The sequence below is a fragment of the Triturus cristatus genome, chromosome 11 (assembly GCF_964204655.1).
Source record: "Triturus cristatus chromosome 11, aTriCri1.1, whole genome shotgun sequence".
Lineage (NCBI taxonomy): Eukaryota > Metazoa > Chordata > Amphibia > Caudata > Salamandridae > Triturus > Triturus cristatus.
Window position 1 is genome coordinate 1,165,527,621 of NC_140594.1, and position 21,611 is coordinate 1,165,549,231.

General features: G+C 40.6%; 1 protein-coding gene across 1 annotated transcript in view; it reads left to right on the forward strand.

Annotated features, from left to right (window-relative positions):
* The window catches only part of LOC146788644 (putative cation-transporting ATPase 13A4), a 468,281-nt gene that overhangs the window by 302,821 nt on the left and 143,849 nt on the right, over positions 1-21,611 (forward strand). Inside the window, exons 17-20 of the mRNA XM_085635854.1 lie at positions 3,509-3,626; positions 4,853-4,977; positions 11,562-11,722; positions 14,666-14,788. Of these exons, the coding sequence (XP_085491980.1) occupies positions 3,509-3,626; positions 4,853-4,977; positions 11,562-11,722; positions 14,666-14,788 (527 nt within the window). The remainder of the gene's footprint in view (positions 1-3,508; positions 3,627-4,852; positions 4,978-11,561; positions 11,723-14,665; positions 14,789-21,611) is intronic.

Genomic DNA, 21,611 nt, shown 5'->3' on the forward strand with positions numbered 1-21,611 from the left:
AGGCCTCTGCAATGGAATATTTCTTACTAATTTATACAACGGGAATGACTTTTTAAAGCAGTTTTTTTTATAGTACATTCGTCACATATTTTAAACATTACACAGTCTACTAGCTGAATGTCTCTCTCCTTCTCGGTCTTTTTCCTCTTTAATTCTGGCAGTAAACAGACAACAGGGGCCACTGGGCGTGAAGGCAGACAGAGCCATCCTGCTTGATTAAGGCCTTTGCATTCCCATGTGTTCCCCGCAGTAAACATGCCAGAGGTGCCAGCCGGGCACAAGGCACACGGGGACATCCTCCTTAATTGTTGTTTCCCCTCTGAGCTGAGTCACTTTACACTCAACTCCCAAAAAAACAAACCATAAAAAAATTTACTTTTTAAACAAAACTACCTTAAACAGTATTGTTAGCTGGGTCTAATTTTAAGGAGACTATGGTGCTCTCACCTCAGGGTTGTACAGTGTTTGCATTAGTTTATGGATTGCAGCAGATTTAAGAGTTAATTTATTTTAAGGAAAATATTTCTTTGGTATTTACACACAAGGGGAATATACCTGACCAGACAAAAAAAAAAACCTGCATTTCTATCTAACTTACATCTCAACATACAACACTCTGTAAATAACTGTCACTTCTCTATACCAGCAAATACATTTCTTTCTAAAACCCTAATCCACCTTTATGTCCCATATCTCATTCCTTTACATAAACACTCCATTTTTAGAAATATATTTATACATGACTAGGTACCTACCACACTATTGCTCTAGCCTTAAAAAATCTCTGTACTTCACACCTCTCTTTCAATAAACCTCAGTGCACCACTGCAATTACCTCTCATAAACTCAACTTACAACCTCACTGCGAACCTAACTCTAGATCTCTAACTCTCAGCCAATTCTCTGCCCCTATCTTCTCCTCAAATCTCCCTCTAATTCTCCCTCTTACTCTGCATCTCTCTCCCTCTTTCCCTCTCTCTCTTTCACTCTCTTCCACTCTTTCACTCTCCCTCACCCTCTCCCTCTTTCCCTCACGCTCTTTCCCTCACGCTCTTTCCCTCAATCTCTTTCCCTCTCTTTCCCTCTCTCTTTCCCTCACTCTTTCCCTCGCTCTTCTTTTTTACTCTCCTTGCTCTCCTCTCTCTCTCCTCTCTATCTCCTCTCTCTCTCTCCTCTCTCTCTCCCCTCTCTAACTCCCCTCTCTTTCCCCTCTCTCTCCCCTCTCTCTCCTCTCTCTCTCCACTCTCTCCACTCTCTCCTCTCTCTCCACTCTCTCCTCTCTTCTCTCTCTCTCTGCATCTCATCCCACATCATTTCTCTTACATTTACTTCACCTCCCTCTTAATTTCATCTCTCTTTCTATTACACTTTCTACCATTTATTACAAACATTTTTAACATCTGTACATTACCTTTAACTACCTCTTGAATGCCTCTTTCTAAATCACCATTCTCTTTCAATTCTCTCTCTGCCTCTCAACTCACTGCCTCATCTCTATCTTCCCCACCTCACAGACAGTATCTTGCCTCTCAATTTACCACAACAATTGGACTACCAGGTCTCGCTTATTATTAATGTCACCTTGCTCATTATTTTATTAGTTTATCTCTACAATACTCTCTCTACCTCTTACACTCCATCTATCATGACCATTGTTTTCATCTCTCTTTCTATCTCATTCACTATTACCGTTCAATCTCTGCTTACGTCTCACTCGTTTAATACATCGATCTTACCTCTATCTCTCTCTCCCAAATTCTACATTCTATACTTCTCCCTCGCCCATCCTCTGTATTACACTCATCTCTCTACCTCATCTTCACCTCTTTTCTCTCCACTTCTCATAACTTTCGAATTGTAATCCCACCGGCTCTACCTGCCTCTCTGCCTCGCTACTTAGATTAAAAACACCTGTCATTCTGTGCTTCACCTTTCTATTTGTGCTATCTCATTATAACTCACCTCTCTTACTAACTTATTTCTATATAGTCCTTGCCCCTCGGCTTGGCACCTTTCTTACTAGCCTACATTTAAAAATGCATGCCAGCCCTCTAAAAACAAGCATTGGCATAGCCAATAGGTCTCACATTTGGGACCTTATACGCTTTTAGCCATGCAACAGTAACGCTATTGCACCGAGGATATTGTGATGCATAACTAAATACTTATAAGGTCCCAAAAGCGAGACCTATTGGCTATGCCAATGCTTGTTTAATATCATTTTTAGGTTTGACTGTTTGATATAGTTGAATTAATGAGCACAAGAGAACCAGCTTTAATTGGTCCGGGTCCTGCCGGTGCTCACCATCGTTAGCTCTAAAAAGATGTTGCCGAAACAACTGCATATGCACTGCAATTTACTTCCAGCCACACCTTACATGGCTCCAGCATCTCTGCCCATGTCCGCTGGCAAAGCAGAAAACAAGCCCCAACAACTTCAATAGAAAAAATATATAAAAACGCTCAACCGTATTATTTAATTAATAATACACATTGTTTAATATTAGTAAAATAAATGCTCTGTGGTTTTTTAATATCATTTTTAAGTTTGACTGTTGGAATAAAAGTCATACTGCAGTTACCATCAAGATAATTCATAACAGATGCACGTTAAAGCATAAGCAAAGACACAGGGCTTTTTTAGGTTGAAATTGAAGTGAAGCTGCAGTTAAGATAAGGATAATTGCTAATAGATGCACGTCTCTGTAAACAGGGGCCATCACATGCTAGACAGTGTGATGGCAAAACTAAATACTCACTAAGTGAAATCACCAGAAGGGGAGAAGGGAGGGACTTTTACAACCCAACACCAATACAAAGGCTACATTTTTGAATGACACAGCCAATAGAAAGCAGTTCATTTTTCAATACACATAAAATACAATACAACATGTCTTGCAGTCAGCGCAAACGCTGTCTCGGCTCGATCATAAAAAAAGAAAATGTGGGCATTAGCCAGTGGTCCACAGACTGTTTTAAAGAAAATTTACTTTACTTTTTACACCAGGTAGTTTCCTTAAATGATAATAAATGCATTTTAAGAAAGCAACAGTTTACTTTATGACCCCAGCAGACCACCTTCCAATTTGAGTGAGTCAGAATGTAGGACCACTCAATTAATAGTTATTAGTATCCATGAGATAGTTAAGATTGTGACCCATTCCAATGGGAAATTTTCAAACCAAACAACTAGTACATGGGTTGATTCGCAAAATCAGAATAAATTTGTACAAAGTCATTGCATAATTTGCAAAAATGTTTACAAATTTATTCTTGGTACATCTGGCCCAAGATGCTGTAAATAACTGCTAAAATCGTCTGAAAAAAATGATACCTGTTTTTTTCACCAAACACCGTTTTTCACCAACAGAATTAAATAATAGTATTTACCTAAGCACTCTCCATTCAAGCCTAAATATGTGTTGTCTTGTGACTAAATGAAATTGTGCAAATGTGAATTCTTGTGATATAACAGAATGGTAATGAGTGATATTTTTTCTTTGAACAGTCCCTTCAAATTTTTCAAGCGAACTCCAGATTTACACCATGCAAGGATTTCGGGTCATAGGATTGGCGTACAAGCCTATGCCATCAAAGACGCCATCTGAACTGCGCAGTTTAGCAAGGTAAGAAGTTGAGGCCTCCATACCACAAGCCCTTTCAAGGAGAGGAAGATATCTCTTTCTTGATGGAAACCTCAAACCTCAGCAAGAGAAAGCAGCTGCTCTCCTGAGATGATCGCATTACAGTATTCGGAAACCATGCTAGATTAGTATTTAGTGGCCTTTCATACGACTATTATTTTTCATCTCGCTTCACAAGACCTCCTGTGAGTGCATGACTAAATGGGAAAGCGTGTATAGTACAACACCCTAAACTGAAACACCTCAGGGGGCTTTCTGAGTGCCCGGAATCTTTTTAGTGGGTTTTCCTAATTTGCAACCTGATTTCTTTGTTTTTACATCTCCTAAAATGTGATTCCAAATAGATACCAATTGAGTATCTGGAAGGGGTGTAATGTAGGTGTCCCTCCAAATACCAAATTAGTATATATCAATGTTTTGCAGCCAAAATCCATTCAGTACCTCTGCTCCATTGCTATCCTGAAGGGAAATAATTTGTAGTTATTTGACAGATTCAGGATAACCAGAACTAGCTTTATGGTTACACTGAGAATACAGCCACATAGATGGATAATGCCCGAGACTACTGTCCCAGGCATCCTCGGAATGTATTCAATTGGAAAGATTTGTAGGTGGGGAAGTGGATCTGGCATAGCAGATACATTATCTTTGGATGCTGATGAGATTTCATTGTATCTGGAGACACTTGTCACATTCCTTGTGCAAGGTCCAGAAGTTTAACAACTGAGTGCAATTATGAACACTGACTTGTGAGATAGATCCAATGATTGATAGATCAGCTGCCCTTTGATATGTTGCCCAGGGGCTCAGAAGTGCTACCCATGTAGCAGTGCAGTTCTCCCAGAGCAGACTTACTAGAGAGGTTACTAGCACCCTGTAGACAAAAACATTCTCATGTGTAAGGAGTGAAACATTATTTTAAGAAGGGTAATGATGAAAGCATGTTTGGACATGTTTGGAGGGGTTCAGGGATGTGCCCAAAGCAAGAGAAAGATTTTAGAGGGACAACAAAATATGGAAATAGCTGTGTATAGATTGTTGTACTTAGGGGAGAAATGAGAGGATCTGAAGGGATGGCTATGGACTTTGATCCTGAAGACAGAGTAGACGATCAGATCCACACATTGGCTTGAAAGAAGATAAAGATGGGAGACATTCTTACATCAATTGTGTTATAGAATCATGTGTCTTTTTCTTTTGCTTGGAAGGGAAGATGTTGAATCTAACTTGGAATTTCTTGGGCTGTTGGTGATGGAAAACCAGCTGAAGCCGGAGACGAAGCCGGTGCTGGAGGAACTCTTGGAGGCCAGATTCAGAACCATAATGGTGACAGGTATGTACGATTACCACAGGGCCTTGGGGCATGCCATTCACATGGGTCACATCCAGTGTAATAAGAAACTTACTTTTTCCACCCCCACAAGATAAGCATCTAGTCAAATATGTAAACTAAAGTATTCAATTAAGAATTTAAAGTCCTCTGCGTGATAATTTTTTCAAAGAATTTAACATGTTCCTCTATCCAAGATCACTTTTAAATTATGTGTATTTTATTATCAATCACAAGTATTTGTTATCGAAGTTTTATTTGCAACCACTAAAAGTCACTTATAATGTAAAAATATCTTAAGACAATGAAAGAGTTACAGTCATTCTGCAGTACAAACGTGATCTATGTTAATGTCTGTGATAGGGCTCCACTCTGTCAGAGTGATGTACTCAGCCAGTGTAAAAAATACTTGATTTTTTTTAATGAAAATAAAATCTGCAATTGTGGTCCCTAACTATTGTAACAACGACACTGCACATGGCACATTCAGCAAGTAATTGCAGTAGTGGAGTTCTGCAGCAAGAATAAAAGTGTAATGTTAATATAGGCAAATCGACACCAAGTAAATTAAACTAAATGGACACAATCAAGCTTATTTTTTTATTGGCAGATCACATATTCAGACTGAAGCTCCAGTCTTTTTTTCTCTTAACCTAAATTGTTATTTTTTTTGGTATTTCCTTCAGGTCTGTGTTTTATCTTCAGGATAGTGAAATGCTGCATTCTTAAAATGCTTTAAAAATATTATATCACTCATACATGTTATGAGCAGCTTTACAACATATATGTGCAATGTGTAGAAATTCTGCGTCTTGATTCCAGACTTGTCTTTCACGGAGTATTATCTGCTAGAAATGGTGGTCAACAAGTCACCATAAAATTGGCAGCAGTTCTTTTACCATGCCTGGCTCAACATCTTGGAAGAACTGTTGTCAACCATGGAGGTGTCTCCACAAGTGATATATGTAAGTTCCTCTAACTAGGGTGGTTAGTCCACTGGATGTCTAGTAAGGCATCTACTTGAGATTTATTTTCTTTGGCAGATCCTTTGTAATTCTCTAGAGTGAATAAGACTTGGACATCTTTATGAAACATTTGAATGATGTTTTTACCACCCAAGACCTTCAGAATCAAACTCATAGGGCCATATGTAGGTAGCCTAATACCGGTCGGTAACGGCCGATTTTCGGTAAATATACCGTTACCGACCGGTATTTAGGCTTTTGCTATGTAGGGGGATAATTTCTGTATTCGGTAATTTACCGAATCGGTAAAATTACAGAATCGGTAATTTTACCGATTCGGTAAATACCGAATACAGAAATGAGATGTAGGGGGACTGTGTGGTGGGTGTGGGGATTCGTTATTTACCACCAACTAATAGTTGGTGGTAAATGACGAATAGGTGTGAAAATGCATTTTTGTGCACTGTGAAGTGTGCAATGTGGCAGACATACATGCCCCTAGGGCATGTATGTGCACCACATGTGCACACATGGACGAATCAGGGGTGCAACAGGGTGTCAATGTGACACCCTGCCACCCATGATGATGCCTCCCCCCATTACCGAATCGGTATTTACCGCTTCGGTAATTATGACTGGCTTCCCATTGATTCCTATGAGCCTCCTGGCCCATAGGAATCAATGGGAAACAAGTTACCATTACCGAATAGCTAAATACCGATTCTAAAATACCGACACTTACCGAATCGGTATTTTTTTACCTACATTACATTTACCGATTCATAAATACCGAATCGGTAAAATTCGGTATTTAAGAATCGGTAAATGTAATTTACCTACATATGGCCCATAGTTTGGAAAACCCAATTTAAAATATGTAGAGGAAGTCTCCAGTGTTGAAATATGGCCACATACATGTCCGTCATCTCTGCCTCTAGAGAAACAACAGGCAGTGTGTGATTGCTTAAAGTTTAAGCTTCTGATCCATAAAAAGAAATTCTATCTTTCTCTATGGTCTGTAAATTGTATGCAATGATGTGTCTGTAACTTCTGTGTAGGATGGGGTCGTAGCCATACAGGCAACTTGGAAGGTGGTCTAGCACAGAGCTATGCTCCGCAATGGCACTATTGAGCGCCGGGACACCACCAAACATATTAATTCCTGCTCCATTCTCTGTGTAGAATGTCTTGAGCTCCTCTTGGCCGGTGACCACACAACACTGGTCTTAGACTGCATGTATCAGAGGCTACTGGTGAGCCTGAGGCTGGCTTCTTCACCTGCCAGCGGGGTCTGGTAGGCACAACTAACAGTGTCCTTTGGGTGTGCCCCCATCTTAGGCTTTACGACACAGGTGCTGTGCTTTTCCAGGACATGGAAGAGGATGGTAAAAGTGAGCTGGTTAGCGTGATCTAAGGTGCACCGCAGACGGAACCAAGTAGTAACCCTGTAACTCTGCTTAAGCAAACTAGCTTTAAATGATGGAATTTTCAGTGTGGGTGGGTTAGGGTGTTGTCATGTCAGTCGATTTACTGGTTAGGTACGCTCTATGGTTTTAAATGTATGATTTATTTGCCACCTGGATTTCACACACTCCTTTGGTTATTGTTATGTTCCTCTTTCCTTTCTGACTTCTCATAGGCTCACTCTTAAATGATTCACCTGGAATATCAGAGGTCCTAATGACTATTGCAAAGCTCTCAGAGTATTGACATGCCTGGCCCATCACAAGATCAATGTGGGCTTCTTTCAAGAGACAAGCCAGGCACCCAAACACCCATCTTCCTTCAGCCCAGAGTGATCCCTCATTTTTACTTCTCTTCATACAGTACTTATTCCAGAGGAGTGTGTATTTTCCTACTTCCCCACATAACTTTTAAGCTTCATCAGATCTATTATGACTGTGCTGGCAGATTTGTTACTCTAGTGGGCACCCTAGAAAATGCCAAATTACTACTGATCAGTTTATACGAACCAAATATTGAAGACACTTAAAATGTTTTTTTAATGTATTCTCCAAACTGTGCAACTCATGCTGGATGCTCAATGAGACTGTTCTGGTACACACCTCAAACACCACACTCATGCAGTGAATGTACTACATGATATCATGAATCTCTAGAGGTTGTCAGATCTGTGGGATTGAGCACATCCGGCAGTAAAAGACTTCATCTCCTATTCTGCGACATGAGTCTTACCCAAGAGTTGATTATTATCTGGCCGCTTCAGAAATGTCACTTCTGTATCAGCAGCCTGACATTTAACCTACACTCTTTCAATAACTCACCAGTTGTGTTTTAACTTGTCCTCTCTCGCTCCACGTTTTGACACCCATACTGGAAATTTCCAGGTTCCTCTTTGTTGAACCCAGTATTTAAAGATGATCTTAGGTTTGCAATTTTAGAATATTTTCAGATTAATGGTGGTGCAGTCCCCAAGTACACTTAATCTGGGGGCCTATAAGGCCTAGATCTTTGGGCAGTCAATAGTGAAGCATGCAGGGGTGTTGAAAGACATTCTTAGGGAGTTTAAACATCTCAAGTCTAGCTTGGAGGCCCTTGAAGCTGTGGTAGGCAATACAGTGAAGGGGGAGGCCTGGCAGAAAATCGACTTGGCTGCTCAGAAGAGAGCGCGAGCGAGACCCCATATTGATAGATTGGAGGATGGGAACGGAACAGTTCTCACTAACAATGAAGATAGCCTATCTGATAATATACATTATTACTCCTGTCTTTATGCTCCTAGAGGTGATGGGTGCCTGGATGATATTAGCAGTTACCTAAACAAAGTAGAACAGGTGTGGCTTGAGGACAAACATCATCAGTTTCTGAGTTAACCGATCTCCTCTGAGGAGGTTATTGCTGCCATTTATTCACTTGCTGGAGATAAAGCCCTGGGCACAGATGGGCTCACTGCATAATTTTAATAAGCATTCAAACACATGTTTGCTCCCCACCTTATTGAAGTATATGCAAAGGCACTTTGAAAAAGGGAGTTGCCCACTTGATGCAGGAAGCCATCACCTCTCTCCTCCCTAAAACTGGAAAAGAACCCACTAAATGTGCCTCTTATCGACCCCTCTCATTAGCAAGTCATGATAAGATTCTTGCTAACATATTTACCACCAAGCTCGCTCTCCAGCAGGAGCGCATAGTTGTATCTGTACAATCAAGATTTGTCCCGCATAAATCCACAACATCAAATTTCAGCACGGTTATTGCGGTGATCAATCAAGTCAACCCTGAGGTTAGAGCAGATGTCATACTGCTTGACACTGAAAAGGGCTTTGACTCCCTGTATGGACCATTTTTGTTTGAAACCCTCTGACAATATGGCATACCCAAAAACCTAATATGCACAACTGGTAGCCTGTATTTCTGCCAATTGCGCACATCAGACACATTCCTAGTAGCATGAGGGACGCCCCCTATCTCCTGTATCATTTACATTGACCATGGAGCGTTAGTGCGGGCCGCTCTAAGAAAAGCACCTGCATGGAGACCTCCGCTTTCATCATGGATGCCTCTAGCCGTCCATGTGTGCGGATGATATATTGCTGTTCGTGAAGGACCCAGAGGTCAGACTGCCCCACTGATATGTGAGATCGTCCGATCTGCGATATGTTCTGGTATTTCCATTAATTGGTCTAAGTCAAACCTTTTTTCTATAACTGAGAGTACAACATATGTTACCCTGTAATATCCTATCAGTTAGGTTACAGACTTAGTTAAATACCGAGGTATCTTTCTACATAGACAGCTGGAGCAGGTCATTCAGCTCATTATGGCCGGTAATAGACAACCTATCACGTAGTGGAGATCTGTGGCTCCAACTTCCATAGTCCTTGGCTATAGAATAGCCTTACTTATAACGATAGTCCTTCCTAAATGACTGTATCTATTTACAAATATACCCATACCCATTAGCAAGTACTTCTTTACCCCACTTTGGACACTCTTGATCAAGTTGCTCCGAGTGAACAAACCAGTGAAGATTTCTTGTGATTCGCTGGTCCTCCTGTTTGTTTGAGAGGTGCGGCGAGGTGGTGGAGGGAGGGGTTTGAAGTCTCACATCTAGAAATATACTATCTGGTGGCTCAATGTCACTTTGCCAAATTTTTGTATAATCCTGATACCCGCATTCCTTATCTCATCGCGAGCATGATCAGATGAATGGAATTCTGCTGGTCTGACTTCTACCGATAAGTCTACCCAAACCACAGCAGGAAAAAAAAATGGTTGCCATGACCTGTTGGTTCTGGAAATCTCTTTGTCATAACACTGGTGAGCCGTGCTTGTCCTCCTTGGCCATTAGGTTGGTTTCCAATCCTTTACTTCCATCGACAACTGAAAGCACTGTGCAGACCACCTTGCTGAAGATGGCGATTACAGAAACAGGCCACCTTTATGTAAATGGTAACTTTGTGTTGTTGGAATAGTTCCGCTCCCGGGGCAATGCCACCACACTCGGCTTCTCTATTTATGGCAGGTTATGGAACACTGAACAGGCTGCTCTACCAGGGTCTCTGAATGAGCCTACTGGCTTTGGTTGATATGACCAAATAGGTTTCTAACCTCTATATCTGCATATTGCAATTCAGACCAGGATGGGCAGATTCGGCTAGGGAAGATTTGGTTTTGGAACTGTGTGTGTCCCTACCTGAAGCCATATGGACATATTGCTGTTCACAAACTGGCACACTTTCTATGAACTACAGACACAAATTATTGTATTATAAATATTTTCACTGGGCCTACAGCACTCCACGGCGATAGCACAAGATTGACCTCCCAAACCCCCATAGTTGATTCATCTGCAGGCAGGACAATGTGCGATTTCTCCACCTTGTGTGGGAATGCCCCCTAGCAATAATTATTGGTGTGAGGCTCTCCTTGTCATAGATGACATGACATGCAATTAGCTGGACCCATTGCTGGGCTATGTAAAGAACATTCCATAGGGTGCACACCGATTGACTGCAATAGTCCTCCTGGCCAAGCATAGAGTGACTATCAACTGGGGATGGGCTAGAGTACCCACTTGTGTTGATTAGTTATGAGACATGCCTATTTGGAATGATCGCGTAGCAATCTACACCTTGCTGCCATCACCTACATTAAGACTTCAGGATATTTGGGGACCCAATTATCTACTTCAAAATGCATCGGATGACCCTAAGGCTCCTATTGTGGGTGAGACCGAATAACTATATTGTCTTCGGATTTTTTTTATGGGTTTTCAGATGTGTCTTGAAATTGTATCTTGCTACCTTTCTGTTTTTTTCATGCTCTCTTTTGCTTTCACCTTCTATTTTATATCATCACTATGTAAGCATATTCTTAAGGAGGGATTTACATTCAGATTCTTCCTTTTTAGTGTCATGTTCCTTCAACCACTCCTCCTATGTAATTAGACTTGTCGCTTGTTGCACTGTAGTTGTCCGATTTCTAATGTGCATGATCGCTAGTCCCGTTTATATGACTGGACATGCTATGTTGAATTTCAAATTAAAGTTTATAAAAACTATAAAAACAAAACAACCTGCATGGGCCACATTCCTAAACACATCATTTTGGTGTTTGCTGTTGATGTGTGGGTGTCAGCATGATGTATATGTTCCTCAGGTGACAACCTTCAGACGGCGCTGACTGTTGGAAAACGCTCTGGAATGATCCCTGAGTCTGGCACGGGCATCCTGGTCACTGCCTGTGGACCAGAAGGCTCCAGCCCGGCATCTATCACCCTACGAGAGGTGGACGATAAGAGCAAGATAGACAGAATGAACGTAAGCAATATCTTCTAGGTATCCATCTCATTAGCATGAGTGAGGTACAGCAAATGTGTCAGAGAGAGTTGTTATCCAAATTTTAAGAGCTTGACAGATGGGTAAGTTAAAAGTAAGTCTGGGTGGTGAACTCTGCTCCACTCACAGAGTTTGCGGAGCTTTCCGCACTCCGCATTACGCGGAGCTCACGGGGTTCCAAAAAACTCCATGGAACAGAGTTTTTTTCCTCGCTCGTGCTTGTCAACATCAAGTTGACAAGCACGAGTGAGGAAAACCCATCTCCCGGTGGTATTTTACCTCATTTGTGCTCATCAACATCAATTTGGCAAGCGCAAGCAAGGGAAATCAACCTCCCGGTGAGATTTCTCAATGCGGGTGGGCAGATTTCTTTATGAGAGTGGCTGCGTGTGCTCGCGACCGCTCGAGTTGAGAAACCGTCTATTTGCATTGAGAAAGCTGCCGCTTAAGTAGAAAATCTACGTGAGTGGCAGAAAGGAAGCAGTGCCCGCTTGCGCCCACTTGCAATGTGCATGGTGTTGTTCGCGATAATTTCAAAGCACTGACAAACACCCGGTGCTGAAAATTACTGTGAGCAGCATTTTTTCTAATTCACTCCACCACTTACAGAACTCCACGTAGCGGGGCGGAGTGACGCAAAACTCAGCAAATTCCACCCAGGCTCAGTTAAATCATTCATTCTGTATTCTGTGTCTTTCTAGCATACACTATCCATGTTCACAGTAGGTTGGGTAAAAATGCGTCATTCACAAAACAATCATTTACATTTTAATACATATAATATGCAACAGCTACTGGGCATTAAAAAAAGAAGGGACTACACATGTGTTTGTGAATTTGTGATACCCAAAGTGAACAGTGTAAACATTGCCAGCTCACACTGTCCGGCACACGGTGTTATTAAGTACACGTCACATTTCTCCATTTCCAAAAAATTATAGCCAAGGTGGAGCAGGAGCAGCGCATAGCTCACATATCCAGCAGCGAAGCCACCCTCGATTCCTCAAGTCACTGGTTTGTTCACATGTCTGTAAGTTGAAGACACTCACATTGTATATAAAAAGTCCTTCATATTGGTACCATGATCATATCATGATTGCATGGGGCATCATTCATGGCTCCAACTTGCCCTAATTTCCGTTAAAGGGAGCTCGCCATTAAGACCTCTGACACTGCCTGCTACCCTCTGTGTACTACCTCTGTGAGTGCTTCTCCAGACATATTAATGTGCTTACCTGTGACATCTGGTTGGCACAGAGTTGAATATCGTACCATACTCAGTGGGCCAATCAACCAGAAACTGTCTCCCTAAACGCTTGTAAGCCAAATATTTGATAACAGTAGAACATAAAAAATGTGAGTTCCTAGAAAATCAGAAAAAATAAATCTGAATGGCTTAGAAAATAATGACAGACCTGGAGAATGTCCCACACCACAGCAGTACTGTTAATGAGAAGTTGCTTAGATGGGTACGTGGTAAATTTCAAGATTTTGCCCCGAGGTTGTTTAGCATCTCTTGGGGAACTTCAAATACCTTTTTTTCTGAAATTGAGTAACACTACGAGGCAAAAGATTGGCTGTCCAGAGATTTCTGCTTTGTTGAAAATCGAAATCGAAAGTGTCTGAGTCGCTTCCTGTCCCCACTCTCCTTCGTCTGCCCCATGAATGAGTTTCAATCTCTGTTATATATCAGGAGAAGTGGATTAGGAGCTCAACTGAACCTAGGAATTACTGTTAAATGCAATGGTAATGGATGTCTTCCTCCTCTTCGGCATCTAGCAGAGCATCTCTATGATGTACAAGTAGGAAAGGGCTTTAACGGGTAATCAAGCAATCATTGCTGGTGCAGACCTGGCCAATCCTCAGGAACATTCATAAGGTACATGCCTTGGGTATCAAAACAATCCCAAAATTTCATGGACTAGAAATCCAAAATGGTGAAGACATCTTACGACTGAGAAGAGCTCTATGCTGCAAACCACCATTACCATTGACCCTCCCTGTTCAGCCACTGTGAGCTTTAAAGGAATTCTCCTCCCTATCTCCAGCACTTCTGATGGCCTCCTATCAGAAGGTCTCCTTTAGGGCTGCTGGGTCTCCCTTTTCAATGGGTAAAGAGCTTCTTCCTCAACAGTATTAGATAATCTGAGTTTAAACTTGCTACTTACTGCACAGTTTTCACAAGGATTAGCGAGACGGCGAGGAATAGTAGGAGGGCAGGTCCGGGACGCCGCAGTACAGGTAAGTGGTTTTAAATGTATTTTTTATTAATGTTTAATTACTTTATAATAGCGGGGTGGAGGCGGGGGCTGGTCAAATCCACTCCGCTGTGGTGATTTGCCTTCTCCGCGTTCTCCGCAGAATGCAGAGAAGGCAAATATCCACACACTCCGCGGGCGGAGCAGAGGTCTCCGCCCGGGGTTAAAGAATACACAACATTTTAAAAATAGCGAATGTGCCTCGGCCTGGTTAGCAGGCTGCAACCACTGCAGAGGTCAACATAACAGCTATCTTGAGTTAAATGGGGGAAATGATGTGGAAAAGATGGATGTACTTAGAGTTATGCAAATAATTAGACGATTCAGACATGAGGCACTGCCAAGAGTACACTTATCTCATGTGATGTAACAATTTATTTACACATCGAAACTTCCTGGCCAGAGGACAGTGTCATAAGGCAAGCAAGCTTTGAAGAATGGTCTCAGGCCTAAATGTTCTTTGGAGGTGGACATTTCCCAGGACGCTGGTGGTATTCCTCTTGTAAGGGTGAGAAAGGGGTTTACTGAAGAGCTCCTGGTCCTGCCATCAGTCTGCAGTGTCCGGCAGGAAGAGGGATATCACTTCATGTTATTACTTTCATTTGATGTTATTTCTACAAGTGACCTATTAATGATTTCACTTTTGTAATGATGTTTTTGATCACAGAAGATGTTCACTAGCATTGAAGAAAAATTCAGCTATGCGATGCAGTTTGGAAACTACTACTTTGCCATGGATGGAAAAACGTACCAAGTAATACTTCAGCACTTCTACAGTCTGCTTCCAAAGGTAAGTTTGAGATTTTCAAATATCAAAATTTATTTATATGCAAGACATATTCCTTTAGAAATATAAAATAATTATTATTATAAGAAGGTATGAAAACAATGTCAAATCTCCATATAGATAAACAATATCATAAGCCACAAGGTGCAACCCTAGCTTTACTTTAACATAATAGATTTTTAAACATTTTTCTTACAAACACCCAATACAAGTAAAACTCAATAAGCAATTTTACAAACTCGGATATTTTATTTTGTTGATTAATTAGTTTATTGATACAAACTCAGATATTAAGCAATTAAGGATCCTTTCTGAGTTGACTTATTATATCCAATCAAAGTATTTCCAACATCCAAATAGTTCATTTTGAATTGATATTTTCTAAAAATAAGACAAGGGGCTTTTTCCCAAAATCAACAGAAAGTCTAAGAGGAAATGATAATGTGTATAACCCTTGAATCATATAGACAACACTCATAATTTGAAACTATTTTTGCTCTGAGATCTCTAATTCTCCAAATCAAGTCAATCACATTACTTATTTGTTCCTGAGAATATTTATCAGGAATTTGAGACAAATAGGGAAAATACTTTAAACTCTAATCCCTTGAAAGGGATGCATAACAGATTTATTGGAGGACAGATTATTTTTATCTTTCATTTAACTGATGTCTATTGCCCTTTCACTCAGATGTCCTTTTACTTTGGCCATAAAAAGTGAGCTTTCTAATTGTAAAATATCAACCCTTAAGGCAGATCACACAATGGGACATCTGACCAAATAAGTATGTGCCTCCAGGACATAACCAAACTCCTTTCACTATCAATAGTAATAATTATCAACATTAGAAACTTTAGGGCACATGATTGCAGAAGTAAATCCCAAGATGAATAGCCCAGATCCAGTCTTGAAGCGTGTATCATCAAATTAGCCAGAAATGCAAACAGTATTTTTAATCACAGACTTTCTAGATGTTCCCATTTCACTCTGGCATCAGAGGTCAATAGTGCTTTGCCATAAAGATCATGAAGGGCTTGAGATATTAATTTCCCTATGAAAGCCTTATTTATTGGCTCTGCTGAGAGGCTACCAAATCAGATATCAAACTTCTTTAATACATTTGTTTTAAAGAGTTCGGGTGTTTTGTAATGGAAATACATGTTTATCCCACTGCTCATTTTTAAGTGAGGTGAAGACCAAGGTATTTGTAGACATTGACCTGTTTACACTAAAGCATCTTCAAGAAACTTTGCAAACTTCTTTCCCTGCGTTGTAAAGATCAGTGCCTTAGCCTTCTCTACATAGATGTAGAATCTATTGGCTTCACAGTATTCACTGAGGGCTTTGATTTTTCTTTGTAAATTCATTGGGATGTAGACAATAAGCACAAGGTCATCCATATACATAAGACACAGTGTATGCGTTTCTCCTATTTTTAGGGAAAACTGAATAATCTACAGTAAAAAAATAGGTTAGTTGGAAATAGAAAGGTTGAAAAGCAGAGGATCTAAACCACACCCGGCAGTGAACCTTTTCTTCCTAGATTTTTTGAGATGGAATGAGATTCCCATTAAAATCCACCTCGATTCAAGAGTGTTACTGCTAGATCATAAACAGCAAATAATGGAGAATATTGTAAACCTCAGCTTTGTTCCATGATGGGTTCTGGTCCACCAAGTAAAAAGGAGCCTGGGGATCAACAAAGCATCACCATAGATTTCCAGCCATGCCAATGGATCTCCTGGCTGCCAACCTGAGACCATAACGTGTCAATTCTGGAATTATTTTCCATAAAACTTCCTTGTTTTCTTGGTATGATGCCAAAGTCAAACATCCAGCTTTCAAGATGTATCTAAAGGGTTTTGTATAAATCATAGGCATGATATCAAGCAAAGAAATCAGTCTATAATTTGCTGGAATACTCCATTTTTATTTATAAAGGAACAATGGTCCCTTACACCATAAGTTGTCAAAAACAATAATAAACAGAGATGCAATGATAATTATGTCATATAAATCCCAATGGGAAGTTGCAATTTTATTTACATCAAAAATAAAGAAACCATAAGAAGTGGCACAATAGTTAAAAGAGGAAAAGGTGGTCTCAAAACTCAGGCATAATGATGTGGGGCCAACAAATGAATATATACTGATATCAGTGGCAAGGTACTGAAGTCGAGGGCGTTTCGATCCGTAAATTAGTAATGGGATCATCATCAGGACACATTTAATAATGCTTGAGATGTATGCCTGATGGAAAAAAGAAATCACATACATGCTACTTCAGCGTCCTGCCGCCAGATTACCTCCATGATACCGATTACGGTTCAAGTCGTGGGCTACACTTCGTCACTTCTTGCTAAATATTCGGTAAGCGCTGGTTACGGGGGGGTTTATTATTTTAGCTCTGTCTTTAAATACATTGACTGCTTAGGTGACTGAGCAGCTTTTTGCTTATTTTTAGGCTGCAATTACACAAATGGATACACTCCGAACCAATTCAATAGCATGGTAACTCACGTACATGTTTACCCTTTGCCTGCCTGAAGCCGCAATCTGTGGGTTCAATGATCTCCCTCACTTAATGTCAAATTTCAGGTCCGCTATTTCAGATAAATAATCCTATCTCTGCAGACACTTTGCGGACACTCCTGTGATGCGACAAAAGGTGATTTTCACACACAATTCTTCATGCTTTCCCCACTTCACTTAGTCGCACGCCAGGAAGGCCTCCTTTAATTCTTCCTTACATCATTGTTTTTTAGGTTCTGTGTGCATCACCTCACCAAGTCTACTGATGTATGCTTGGCTCCCTCTTTCACCCTTGAGGTGGGGTTCCCTGCATCCCAACTACTTTAACTCAAGAGATAGCCATGAGTTTATTCCTATTATGAAGGCTCCTTCCTTTATTATATGGCTGCAATACCAGCCTTGATTATATCCCCGGTCCAGCGCCAAATGGCAATTTAATTGTCCACCGCTAATAGGTTTATCATCTGGGTTAGAAGTCCTTATATGGCCTTCTTCATTCGGTTCTAAATCACCTTAGGCCCTTTCTAGCATGCCTCCACTATGTTGATCCCTTTGCATGGTTCATAACTCACGTTTTATATCGGATACAATTTTATATATAAATAGCTTTCTTTTCCTCTTCTATTTTCCTTTTCTCACTTGTTTCTTTTTTCCAGCAAGCATTCATCTCAGGAATATTTGATGTGCCCTGATGATGATCCCATTACTAATGTAGAGATCGAAACGCCGTCGACTTCAGTACTTTGACACGGATTTCTGTATATATTTATTATAACCATGCGCAATGGTACTATTTATTTGTTTGTGGCCTAATTGTTGACTGTTTGATGGCAACACTTCATCATGGCTGCATTTTGAGACCACCTTTTTCTATTTTGACTACTGTCCCACTTATTATGGTGTCTTAATTTGATGTAAATAAAATTACAACTTCCTATTGGGATTTATATGACATAGATTTCATTGCATCTCTGTGTTTATTATTGTTTTTGACTGTTGGTATTAGGGACCTTTGGTCCTGTATAATTACTTGTACCCACAGCACCTTCCAAACTACTTGAGTTTCCTTGTCTTTTGAAAATATGGATCATTCCATTTGCCTTTTTTAGGTATTTTTACATTAAAGTTATCTCGAAGGTGGGATGGTCGCTACCTCCAAGGATGACTGGCTTAAACTTTTTTTTTTTAAATTAACTGATTCAATGGAACAAATGAATAGTTGAGAAGAGCTAGTCGCTTGCCATATCTGAATGTGGCTGCAGTTGGGCTATCACTTAAGAAGTGACCATTAAGATTAATTAGATTGTGCTGAATTAGTCATTTGAACTTTATTACCTATAGCAAAACTAATACCTGCAGCTAAAGCTGAGTTTGGTAGTCCACACTTCTTGCATAACTTCATAAAGGTAACAAAGCGACATTTTTGAATTAAGTTTTAGATAACAGAGGTCCATGATGCCCTTGCAGACAGGTGTCTAAGGCACAAATGAAGCTTCCAGGTGGTGAGAGCACATCTCTGAGTTACATAAACACTGCTCCCTCTGCTAGTGCCACGGGCGACATGTGCTCTGAAGGAGCGTGATGGAGGCGGGTGACACTCTATAAACCCTTTGAACTGTTAAGCAATGACCTATATGAGTCTATCCCCAGGGTAGTGCTGGACCTCAAGTCTCCGTCTAGTGGCTGAAATGCTGCACATTTGAGTTTGACCATGAACTATTTGCTCCAGCATCATAATGATAGTAATGAATTGATCTTAGATGTATAAATGCATAGTTGGCCCTCGCTGGAAGCAAGCACTTGACATGCTGGTTGCATACATATTCCTGTAGCATATTCCAAACCAACTCATTTATAACATGTCATTTTCATAAAAAATATTAAAAAGTCTACATTTCTTGGCCTCAATGGGGAAATCTGGACTTTTGAGATGACTTTAGTATTGAAAACTTAACAGTTTCTCCATTTTGTTTAGAAGTGTGATTTGGGATACAAATATCTCTTGATTGTTGAATCATTTCAATTTTTTTAACAACTCTTTTAATTTCAATGATAAAGTACATTACAGCAATGACAGCAGCCATTAGCACACAAAACATTACGATGCATTTATGACAAAGGAAGTTTGAAAGAATCTTCTACCGTCCCAGGTATAAACCACCGCAGTCTACCTATTTCAGCGTGTCGATTCATTTCTGAGATAAAGACATTCAAGGTACGTGCTTGCACACAAAACATAGCTCTTCAAGCTGCCATGATCCCATCTCACATTGTGACATAAGAGTAGTCCTGGGGCTGAAATTCTCACAGAGTTTGAAGAGTTCTTCCTACTCTGTGCTCCACGTAGAGCATGGAGTTACAAAAAATTCCATAGTGGAGTTTTTTCCTCTCTCGCTCGTGATCATCAACATTACGTTAGTGAGCGAGGAAAATCTTACTTCAGACCACCTCCCTGCATGATTTCTCAACGCTGGCGGTCATGGATGGCTGCTGCCGCTCATATTGAGAAACCTTCCGTTCGTGTTGAGGAAGCTGCCACTCGAGTGGAATGTCTACCCGAGCAGCAGAAAGAAGCAGCACCCTGTTGTGCTCTGCGTGGAGGCATTCACGCTGATTATTTAGCACTGGGCACACACCCGGCGCTAAATGAGCGAATGGCGTGAAATAACGCACTCCGCTGCTTGCAAAGTTTTTGGGTCGCTTTGTGGAGTTTCAAGTAGCAGAACTCTTGGAACTCTGCCCAGGCCTACATTGGGGATGAGGGAGTGAATGAAGGAGTATTGCATGACATCACTGAACCACAAGCCACCAAAGGGAGGAAGAAGAGGGAAACTGGTGCACACCTATGCAACACTGAATGGTTCTTCAAATAACACAAGAAGGTTCACTCTTCCTCACTCCCACTGGTGGCTCCAGAAATTATGGTGATGGTTTTGTTGAATTTGCTCCTGCTCTGCCCGTGGCATTTGTAGGAGAGTAGGATCTGCTTCACATGGGTACCCCCACTTTTTGCTGGTGTTTCACTGCTTTTCGACCTTAGTCTGGCTGTGGCCCTGCTAATCAGGACCACAGCCTAGCTGCTTCCTCTCTAAAATGGTTTGCGTGTACATTAGGTACATATCTAATTGGATTTTGGAGTACCTTATAAGCCCCTAGTATATGGTATACTGTGTACCTAGGGCATAGGTACCTCAGAGGCCTACCAGGGGCTGAAGCATGTATTATGCCACCCCTGGGAACCCTATGGTCCTTTCACACTCTTTGCACATATTCCTTACTTCGGAGAACCAACACACCTCAGCAAGGGGATGCACTCACTGTTTGACTGAGCACCGGAAGCAGAAAAGAGTTAAACTAACTGACGCTATATATATAAATACGAGGAAGTATCTCCTCTTGCAAATTGAATACGTTACCATACCTCCTGCTAATGTTACTATCCCCTCCTTTCTCTTACAGACATCCTGAAAAACTGTAAATATCTTATTATTTTTTAAATATTTGTTGGTCCTGAAGAAGGTGGTCTCCCACTGAAACGCGTGTTGAACGCAAATTTGTTTCCAGTAAAGTGGCATCGGAGATTGATATCTCCCATAATGGTGACTTTGAGAAATGAGTGACCTAGTTCACCGGATGACATCTTTGAGACCATATTAAGGGTCCTTTTCTCTTTCTTCCCTTTTTCCTTATTTGCCCTTCCTCCTCTTAGACAGCAAGTTATATTACTGTATGAATGGAAGTATGTGTGAGTATGCAAGTACCTTTGAATGATGGGTTTTTATATGTCTAGGATGTCTCTTTTTTGTAAATTTTGTGTATTAAGCATTTACAACAAATTTAGTGAGCAAAAGTAATTACATTGTTTGTGGAAAAGAAAAAATTAACTTTTTTATATATGCACATGTTGTGATGTCAAACAAAAGAAGATGTTTACAAAAAGATTAATAAATTGTTGTTTAAAATTTAAAAAAAGACTAATAAACTGTTGTTCAAAATTTCATGAGGACTTTGTATGATATGTAGCAGGACCTTTTTGGTAATGTAGAATCTTTACAGATCACTTTTCAAAATTGAATAGGCCAGTATAGAGGTTTCCCTATTTTATATTTTATTTTCACTCCCTCCTCTAGAGCCTGAAATTATTTCAGGGAGTACCTTTTGCCCCTCTTACCCCTGGGAAGCACTCCAAAATGGCACCGCAAGTCTGCTACTGCAGCCTGGGTAAGGTGGTGCTTGCACCCCTTACAGTGGTATAGGCTACCTATATCACTATCATTGCACACACATATAAAA